Below are 10,987 nucleotides of genomic sequence, written 5' to 3' on the forward strand. Positions count from 1 at the left end.
ACAAAACTAAAAAATTTGGAAAAATATTGTCTCGACCTTTTTCTTATGATTCCGCAAAAACCATGGCTCAAAAAATTATTTTTCTGGAAGATCTTCAAACTAGAGATTTCAAACTTCAATTTGCTTTTTTTATTTTTCGATACGATCTTTTTTCACGGGAATACAGCCTTTCAAAAATCACTAAAAAATTTATAAAATTTTCTTGTTCCTTTAATTTTTTGGATAAGTGTATAACTATATTACAATTTTTTTTTCCTATTTGTGAATGTGAATTTCACTCCGGAGGGATTAAATTAATAAAAAATTATCTACTCCGCGAAAACTCCCCTGCGAAGTGAATTTCACTCCGAGGGAAGCGAATTATTAAAAATTCATTCACTACACATTCACTCCGGATTTAATCTGCATTCACTCCGCGAATTTTTTACAGTGTATCTTTACTTATAACTTTTTAAAATGATTCATTCTTTCATTTTAAAGTTTGAATTCAATAAAAATAGAATTATTGAAAAGATTAATAGCAAAATTTAATGATAAAAAAAAATTTATCTTTGTAATCTCAGAATTTAAAAAAATTTTTATTTTAGTAATTACGTAATTAAATATGAAGAAAAAAAATTTAGAGAACTTTTGCTTTCATTTTGGCAATTAAATCAATTATGGCAGAAAATTTTTAAATCATTTAATTAGGCGGCACAACGTGTTTTTTAAATTTTCATTTTTGATTGCAAAATTAAAAAAAATGCATTAGAAATAATTTAATAAAAATTTTAAAATATATGAGTATAAATATTTTATCATTTAACATTAACTAAACTCAAGATGATGATTAATTACATTACTAATTTAAAAAACAAGATGTGTTAAAACTATAGGAAGCAAAAATTGTTTTTACCTTTTTTTTCTAGCTGTCAATAAAAATTACTAAAATTTAGTAACTATTTTCTGCTTATATTCTTCAGAGTTAAAATTAGAACCGATTGAAGACACAAAAACAAAAATATTTTCACACGTGCACTTAGAATTAAATAAAGTACTACAGCGCACTCGATGTGCTCGTAAAAGTGATAGGATGAAGATTAACTACGCGCCTACACCAACTGAATGAGTCCCCAAACTTTTGGAGCCCCTCGACTTAACCGACAACGAGGCATAGACGTCGGTATCTTTTCTACTAATTGTTAGCAAATTTAAGTTAAATGAAAATGGTAATTGTATATATATATAAAAAAAACACTTTTAGCTACTCAAAACTCATAAATTGACACGACACTAAAGGTCACAATGACTCTTGGAAAATAAGACTATTATGCGAGAGTTTAAAATATACATTAGTATTGTAGACAGGGCAGCAAATATAATGACAATGTGATCCTACTGGCGATATTTTATATGAAAAAAGGACCTCTAAGAAAAATAGACAATAAGCCTAGACTTTTAGAATCTGCAGTTTTTCATTACGTCATTATACTTCATGGATTGATTACAAGAAAAGCCTGATGCACTGTAGAAAAATGCGGAATGAATGTTGACTGAATGACTGTATTTATTCGCTCCCCTCAGAGTAAAATTCACTTCTAAAGGGAGTTCATTTTAATATTAAAACTCTACATCGGAGTGAATGGGGGTTCAAATGAAATCCAGTTCGCTCCGAAATCACTCCACAGGAAAAACAAACTTTGCCTTTACTCATTATGCTGAGTGATTATTTTAAAAACTCCGGAACTCCGAGTGAATTCAGATTAAAATAAAATCCGTGATGACTCTGAATTCATTCCCGATTTTTTACAGTGTAAATTAAATGAATATTTTTACACTGTGCACAAGAAGACTATTAAATTTTTATAGTATATAGGATAGAAGTACCATTTGTGGCCACTGATCCATTTTTTGACATTTAATACTTTACTTTAATAAATGAATAAGTATAAAATAAAATTTCCATTGTAACAGTGCCATGAATCTTTGTACATATTTTAGAAATTAATTATTTCTTTTACAAATTATTTTATTTAAATTTTTCAAGTGTCAAAAACTGGCCTTAAAGTGGCCAAAAACGTACCTCTACCCTATCTTTGACTCAATAATTCAATTAAATAATTACTTTAATCAATGAGATATTTTATTATTTAAAATTAACTTTTGTGAGAAGAAAGTTAATACTTACGTTTATCGTCAATATGACAATTTTCAGTGTAAAGAAAATTTTTTCAATAATAATAATGAATTTTTGGGCCAATGATATATATGTATATTTTTTTTTTATTTAATTATACAAAATGAATAAATACAGTGAACTTAATAATAATTACATTAATATTTTGGATTACAACTAATTACATAAAGAGATATGTACATTTTTTGTACTTTTTATGTTTTAGTTTTAGTATACAGATAACCTGTAACGACCAGGTTAACTGATTAATGATGAACCAGGTTAAGTTAATAGGCTACTGAAAAACAGCGCCTCTACTGAGGACTGTTTGACAGTTTGGCTACGCAGGTGTGACCCCACTTCCGTGTCCAGCAATTCATCTCTAGGACATTGCTGGACCTATATTATAATCCAACCCAAAAATATTACTACAGTTTGAATATATCAGTCTAGGGGGTTAGAACATTTTGTATGATGACTAATGCCTTCGACTGATACCTGTAGTAATATTTGTGTTACATGGGTTGGAAATGTAGGTAAACTCTACTTAGCATACCAAAGAAAAAAATTTTTTTTTTTCTTTGGATTCACAGTTCAGAGTCCGAAAAAAAAAGTTAATAGGCTACGAACACAAACATGATATATAAGTATATCCTTCAAATAAATGGAGTTATATGTACATAAATAGAAATTATGTTTATTGTAATACACAATACATATTATTTATTAAAGTATACAAATACAAATCTTTCTTTTATAACTTAATAGATGTAAAATTAAAAAATTCAGCGAGAGCCAAATTTTTAAGAGATAATGGGTGCATTCCGAAATGCTGTAGCGTAGTGCAGCGCTGCAGCTCAACAGCAGACGTCGTAGCAGCACGATTTTTGTGCGAAACACTTGCGTGTTTTTTTTTAAATGTTTCTATCGTTTTTTGCCGCCATTTTATTTTGATTTACGATTTCTAATTTTTCTCCCATTTCTAATAAGTTATTTTTCGAATGTCTAAATTCACCGCCCAAGTAATAAGAATAATTATGATACTGAAGTTAGCTGACGTCTAATAATTTTGCGCACCTCAAGTGCGAAAGCGCTAGGGGTGCTTTACTGACGGTTCTTCCTCGTTGACAATTTTTTTGGACTTTTTTTAAACAATAAATTGTAAAAAAAAAAAATATTTGAAATATTGCATTTGTAGTTTTTTAAATTTTCTACATGTGCATATTTTTAGTTTTCGTTTTTTTGTAATTGATTTGTTAAAAAAAAATCTGAAAATTACTAATTGTCTGCTAACTTCAGGATCATAAATAATTAATAAATTATTAATGAAAATAAAAAATTCCGAGCATACTTTTTAGTCTAATTAACATAATTATTATTATAAATTTTAATAAAATTATTAAATTTCAATTTTGAAATTTTGCGCCATGATGGCGCTACTGCGTATCACTATATTCAACGTTTAAATTTTTGCGAAATTGGGGCGGTCGAATGATTGCAAAGTCGATTGCTTTGTATCAACTGGTGGTCCAATAGCGACAGTCAGTATCATCAACACTGGCAGTAGTAGTCCAGATCCTTCTTTACGTTTAAATTGAAACGCAGTATTGCAATTAATTCGCGGAATTATCCATAAAATTTATTGCTCATAGTAATTGTTTAATTAAAATGTGGAGTGTTTGTAAAATTTAAATTGTGTAAAGTGTCTGTGGTGTCGTTAAGTGTTGAGTGTTCAGTGCTAGTGTAAAGTGTTGCGAATTGCTGATGCTGATAACTTCCAAGTTCCTGAGCAAAATCATCTGGCATAATCTGGTGGGGAATAGCAGTTAAGTGACGTTTTTTTAGTTGCAATACACTTGGAGCAATTTGAATAAAATCTCCAAGTGTATTAGGACACCCTTCTGCATATTATTTCCCCACCAAGGTTTGCTCAAACACTTGCGTGTTTTTTTTTTTATTTTTTAAATATTTTTCTATCATATTCTGCCGCCATTTTATTTTGACTTATGATTTTTAGTCTTCTCCAATTTCTAATAATTTATTTTCCAAATATTTAAATTAACCGCGCAAGCAATAAGAATAATTAATAAGGGTGCATTCCGAAATGCGTTATGCTACACCTGCTCGCAGCGCATTTCGGAACTTTTCACCCAATTTCTTCGGTATTTTTGGCGCGCATTACTAAAATTAATTTTTAAAACAGCTGTGGTACACTGGATTATCTAAGTCCTCTAGCATAACTATATAACTAAAATATCCGGAGTAGATTTTTCAATTTTCTCGGTCAATAATTTTGATGTATTATCATTTTTAATTTGTAAAGTCGGACGTTGAGTTTTAAATACAGTCTTATTTTTCTTCACCAAATTTTTAGAATGAGGGAGAGCGTATCTCAATTTGTCCCAGAACCATGGGTCTTCCCACTGGACATAAGTGTTCATATTGAGATACGCTTTTAATTCTGGATCAGCGATATCCGATGGCTGGATACCGCCATAAAGAATAACAATAACTCGAGCTCGTCCTTCATCAAGTGCTCGATTATGAGCAGCACGAAACTCCAATTTACCCCAGATACTGTCCAAATAATTTGGAGAAAGAACAATAATTATTCGTCGCGATTGATCGACAGATTTTGAGATTTGCTGAGGAACCCATTCACCTGCTACCCAACTATGATAATTTACGCAGAGTTTCAGTGGATTAGGTCCTTGTCGTAGCTTTGGAACTAATTCATATGCTATGAATTCTTCGTCTTTGTGCGAAAAACTTATGAATGCATCGAAAATTTTATCTTTGTCAAGCTCTTCTTCGGTAACAAACCCGAGACACCACTCATGAGCATAAAGCCATACTTTTATTTCGTGTTCATGATGACAATACCATACGAAAAGACTTCCAATAATTATTCCTACAATAGCGATTACCATACAAACATATATTACCCACTCGAGATTCAATGAACACAATTCCTCAGGAGTAATTTCAGAAATAGGTATTTCATTGTGGCCGTAAGTTATTTTTTGTAGTTCGGGAATTTTAACCTGCATATTCTGGATGAATGTCAGTAAATTACTTGAATCGCAATCGAATGCCAGTTTGTTGTTATGTAGAGTAAGATTTCTCAGATGTTTTGATGCCTGTAGTATCTCCAAAACTTCATCATCAATTTTGGTTATATCATTATTATCTAAATACAATTCTTCTAAATAGTTGAAGGACATATTTATTGGAATCTCACTGATTTTGTTGTGTGAAAGTGAAAGAACAGTGACTTGGTCGTATCCAGTTTGATTTTTAAATGGGATTCTTGTTAAATGATTTCCTGTTAAATTTACTTCTATATCAGCTGAAAGGAACCAATTGATGACACTCGGCGCTTCTGTAAGCTCTCGATATGAACAGTCAACCAAAAATCTTTGGTCTGCTGGTCTGACTTTGCAGGAGCAATTTTCAGGACACATTCCAATTTCGTCATCTAATAATATTTCTTGGAATTCACAAGCATAAGTTTTAGGTGGGCTAACTTTTCCATTGCATTTCAATTTATCAATAGCCAGTTCAAATAGTACTGTTGCGAAAGGCATTTTGTTATCCAAAAATTGCAAAGTACTGTACATGTTGCAATCACAAATTAACGGATTGTATTCTATGTCCACGATAAGATATTTTGGATGATCTTCATCAGAAATTTCAACTTCTCCAAAATAAATTTGCTCTATTTTGTTGAAAGATAAATCCAAGTAAACATCTCGTGATACAAATTGAAGATCTGCCGTCTATAAGTAATGAAGAATATTATATTAAAAAAATTATCAAAAAATATTTATAATGAAAATATATCGCGTTACTAATTTCAAAAGGACTTATATTTTATACGCTCTTTTGGTTTTAGAAGACTCTTGAGAACCAAAAGGGCGCATCATTTTTTTTTAGTGCCGATTGTTTTGTAGACTTTTTTTATAACTGAAAATTAAAAAAAAAATTTTTGAAAGCCAAAAGGGCATAGGGTAGATGTAGAAGTAGCATTTGTGGCCATTGCTCCATTTTTGGACATTTAATACTTTATTTTAGTTAATAAAAAAGTATTAAAAAAAGTTCCATTGTTAGTGTGATAAAAGTATCGTCAAACACATTTCAAAAATAAATTATGTCATTGTGGATTTTATAAATTATTTTATTTAAAATTTCTAAGCGGCCAAAAATGGTAATTCTACACGGAAAAAAATTTACTGTTGCTGCAACAGGAGGCAGCCATGTTGCAGCGACAGGAAAAAATTCTGTTGCAGCGACAGGATTTCCCTGCAGCTGCAACAGGAGACAGCCATGTTACAGCAACAGGATTAATACTGTTGTTGCGACTTAATAGTAAAATATAGTTTCACAGTAAAAAATTTTGTGTCATTGCGTCAAAAAACAGTGTTAAATATTTAACACTTTTATGTGTACAATTAACATTTATTCTGTTAAATCAACACAAAAAACTGTTAAATATTTAACACAAATCTTTTTAACACTAAGTTTTTTGACGCAATGACACAAAATTTTTTACTGTGTAACTATATTTTACTATTAAGTCGCAACAACAGTATTAATCCTGTTGCTGCAACATGGCTGCCTCCTGTTGCAGCGACAGTAAATTTTTTCCGTGTACTTAAATTATACGCCCTTTTGGTTTTAAATTTAGTGACTACATCCAAAAGAACGTTTAAAAATCAAAGTCTTTTTGGAATTAGTGATGCGATAAATATATGAATTCAAATTTACCTTTAGAGAATTAACATAATTATGACTGAGATTTAAAATTCTAATATCAGCTGCTAAAATCCAGTCACCAAAAATTTCACTGATATTATTGTAGGCAAGGTTTATTTCTCGTACAGATTTTTTGATGTGGTGAAATGGTGAAATTGGACCAAATTCATCAATATAACTGTCCGATTTTAATGTCAAAACGTTATTAGAAAAGTCGAGGTACTTAAGACTTCCCAAGTTGTAAAACGCACGTGGGTCTATCGTTATCATGTCATTGTGACTCATATCCAAAAAATTTAGTGACGATAAGCCAGCAAGAAGATTGCTGTAAATAAATTATAGACATAATTATTGTTTACTTTTTCAAAAATACTTTCAAAATCTATAAAATAATTTATAATTACCTGCTAAGTGACGTAATATTATTATTAGACAAATAGAGATTCTCTAATTTATTTAATGACGTAAATGCGTTATCAGAGAAAAAAAGATCATTAGAAAAATGATTTGAGCTAAGATCCAAAGTTTTTAAATTTTTACAATCTCCAAATAATTCCCGTGGAATGTAAAACAGATGATTCGCTGATAAATTCAAATTTTTCAATCCAGTAGTTCCTAAAAATAAATCATCTGGGAGTTGCATAACATGACTATTTGTTATTTTGACTTCTTTTAAATTTTTCAAGTTTACAAAAAATTTATTGGGCAGCAAAGGAAGAAACTGAGCATTATTTGACAATTCAAATGATTCTAATTTCGTGTTATTGCGAAGTAACGTTGGGCTTAGAGTAGAAAAATCATTGTCTGATAAATCTACTTGTTTTAAGTTTGACAAAGGCTCCAATAGTTTGGAAGGAATTTTCTTCAGTTGATTATTTCTTAGAGAAAGATATTCGAGATTCGAAAAACCTTCAAAGAAATCATTGCCAATATTTTCCATGATGTTGTCAATCAGCGAAATTCTACGGAGACTTATAAAGTCTTTCAAATATCCTTTCGATAATGACGCAAATCCGTCGCCAAATGACGATGATTGTATCACTAATTTAGTGATATTAACATGTTTATATATTCTCCGAACTGCATTACTGACATCAGTCTTCTCAGGAAATTTACATTGCAGAAAATTAACATTCAAATTATTTTTATTTTTTGGAGAATAAGTCATGTCCAATAACTGAGGCCAATTTGATAAAAATTTTGAGCTGATGACAGAATCTGAGACATCCTCCAATAATATTGAAAATAATTTTTTTTTGTCAATGATACCGTAATAAATTTCGTGCGTATCATTTGAAACTATTTCATAGTTTTCACATTTATTACTTCCCGGGCACTGTGCAGCCCATGCCGTTGTGATAAATAACAAGTATATTAAAAACTTATCCATATTGTTAATCTGAAAATAATTATACTATTTAGTTGCAAAGTATTTTTGTAATTATTTTTTCATTATAGGGGAAAGGGGGGGGGGGCAAAAGGGGGTAGGGTAGGCAAAACGGGGTACCTCCAAAATTTTATAAAAAAAAATTTTATTTTTTAAATGTTTTTTAAACATTACAAAATCACTTTTGTAAATATAATTAAGCATTATTTTGAATATTTTTAGTTAAACTTTTTCAAAAATCGAGTGTCAGTCGAAACATGTTAATGGCTTTTGTTTTATGATAAAAACCAATAAATATTTTTTTATCTTTCTTTGCATCCAATAATTGTGTAAAATGTAATTTTTCTATATGTAAATTACTTACAAAAAAATTTAATTTAATCAATTTTATTTAATATGCAGAAATTTTTTTTTTCACCTTTTTAAGGAGGTACCCCATTTTGCCCGCAAAAGTAAAAATTTTTTTGTTTCAACGGCAACTGAAATTTTTGTATATTTTGAATATCATTAAAAACATAAAGATTCAGCAAAACCTTAGTATTTTCTTAAGTACCCTGCTTTGCCCGCCCCCCCTTCCCCTAATAATAAATTTAAATTGTTTTATAATGAATTCCTTTGAAATGACATTCTTGAGTATGGAAACTATACTTAAGGTTTAAATACCAAGAATTCTTATAATTAAGGCTCAAAATTACGGCGCCACACTTAGTTACTGCAATTGAGTTTTAATTATAAAAAAAAAAAAAAAAAAAATGTGCGCAATACGTTTAGAGCGAAAGAAAAAAAAACAAACAATTTTAAAAAATTTTTTCTTATCTATAAGTAAGTAAATAAGTCAAGATACAGAAATATATATTTTTAAATCTGTTAGTCATAAGTTTTCATTTAATATTTCTAACTTTAATTTACGAAAGATAATTTAAAATAATGTAGTACAAATAATTAGTTATTTTTTCATAAATCATACACTGTAAAAAGAGCGGTGTTAAAAATGGACTCGTTTTAACTCCGCCCGGTGTAAAAATGAAATTACACCGGTGTAGGATGAGTAATACACCGGTGTTAACAATATCGGTGTTAAAGCGGGCTAATCGGTGTAAAAGCGGGGTAAATTGCGTCCGCTTGGAGTATTAACTTTAAAGATTATAAAACACAAAAAATGTCAGTTCTTTATGAAAATAATTAAAGAATATCATTTATTAACAAGTATAGTGATCGAGTAAGTAAAAATATTCACAAAGTAAAATATTTTAACACCGGTAAAGAATATCTACACCAGCGACGGCGTTATTCTAACACCGGTCTAGAATATTTACACCGGTGGCGGCGTTATTTTCACACCGCTTTCGGGGGTAAATTTAACACCGATAATTTTAACACCTACACCGCTTGGACTTACCCCGGTGATTCTTTACAGTGTAAGCAATAATATATAGAACTTGTCAACAATTTCTGTATAGAAAACCATAAATGAAATTTTCCATTTTTAATTTTTGAAATAACAAATAATAAATTTATTTACCTTTTTTTTTCCTTGTTAACTCCAATGTAAATTATTGCTGCCTTCTTGATGCTGTGTGTTGTTTAAATAAATTTTATACGAATGAAAAATTAATAACAAAAAAAAAAGTTGTCACTGATATTTTAAATTGCAGCCAAGTGTAACTTGGTAATAGTACTCGATGTGCCCGGCAATGAGATTCAGACAAGACTGAGGAATCAGGTAAACCCGTATCCTATTGACCATTGACTGAAATTTACTTTTAGTCCCAAAGCTCATTATCTAAATTTCTCCCACTATTCCAGTAGACAAAATTAGTCTCTGTAAATTTCGGTTATTACTAATTCTAAAGCCATTACAAATTTTAAATAAAATCTACAAACTGTAATCTCATTACAGTTAATCGGATGAAATCGAAATGAGTTTCAGCTGTTCATAATTAAAATACAAGCTGAAAAAAAAATGATAACCATTACTATCTTGTAATAGGGAATGAGTACCATATTGTTTGTGATCATTGTCATGCTTTTATATTAATCATTTTTTTTCTCATGTACTTGAAGATCGGAAGGTTTTTCGCGCAACGAAAAAAAAATTGGAAAGTAAAAAATCTATTTGATGACTAGATTACTGAATTGTTTCGCATATAGCTGCTGGTTTGCCGGCGGAAAATCTTAATGCACTTGAAGATCGGAACGTTTCCTGCGGAACGAAAATAAAAAACCAAAATGATAAGTCAATAATCTACTGGATCTAAATTTCTAAAATGTTTCGCACAGGTGCAAGTATGTCAACTGAAAATTTCAGCCACTCCAATCACTCCCTAAGTAAACTTTAAGGAGTCAAATTACGCAATTTTTTTTCATTTTCGTTGCGCGGAAAACGTTTCGATCTTCAGGTATATCTTTTCTCATATAGTAATATTTATTATTGCCGACAGTAATAGTTACCATCTAGATAGTTATGTATCTTTTATGCGAAAAATTTGTAAATTTTGCCATCTGAGATAGTATTGATTATCATGTCGGGTAAAAATAGTCATCATTTTTAATAGTAAAAGTTAACATAAAAGAATAAGAATCTTTAAAATGTGAATATGAAAACAGTTACTTCGTTGAGATGGGAGATAGTAACACTTTTTATTCAGCATGTAACATAAATAAAGGGTACTTGGTAGTTGATAATAAAA

At 30.0% G+C, this 10,987-nt stretch overlaps 1 protein-coding gene across 1 annotated transcript; it reads right to left on the reverse strand.

Annotated features, from left to right (window-relative positions):
* Positions 1-2,279: 2,279 nt before the first annotated feature.
* LOC130676037 (protein toll-like) lies at positions 2,280-10,030 on the reverse strand. Its single transcript, XM_057481998.1, has 4 exons — positions 9,820-10,030; positions 7,315-8,309; positions 6,923-7,235; positions 2,280-5,934 (listed from the first exon to the last, which is right to left on the reverse strand). The coding sequence occupies exons 2-4, from the start codon at positions 8,298-8,300 to the stop codon at positions 4,396-4,398; spliced, it is 2,838 nt and encodes a 945-aa protein (XP_057337981.1). The 5' UTR covers positions 8,301-8,309; positions 9,820-10,030; the 3' UTR covers positions 2,280-4,395.
* Positions 10,031-10,987: the final 957 nt, after the last annotated feature.

Source organism: Microplitis mediator, chromosome 10 (assembly GCF_029852145.1).
Source record: "Microplitis mediator isolate UGA2020A chromosome 10, iyMicMedi2.1, whole genome shotgun sequence".
In the NCBI taxonomy this organism is placed as follows: domain Eukaryota; kingdom Metazoa; phylum Arthropoda; class Insecta; order Hymenoptera; family Braconidae; genus Microplitis; species Microplitis mediator.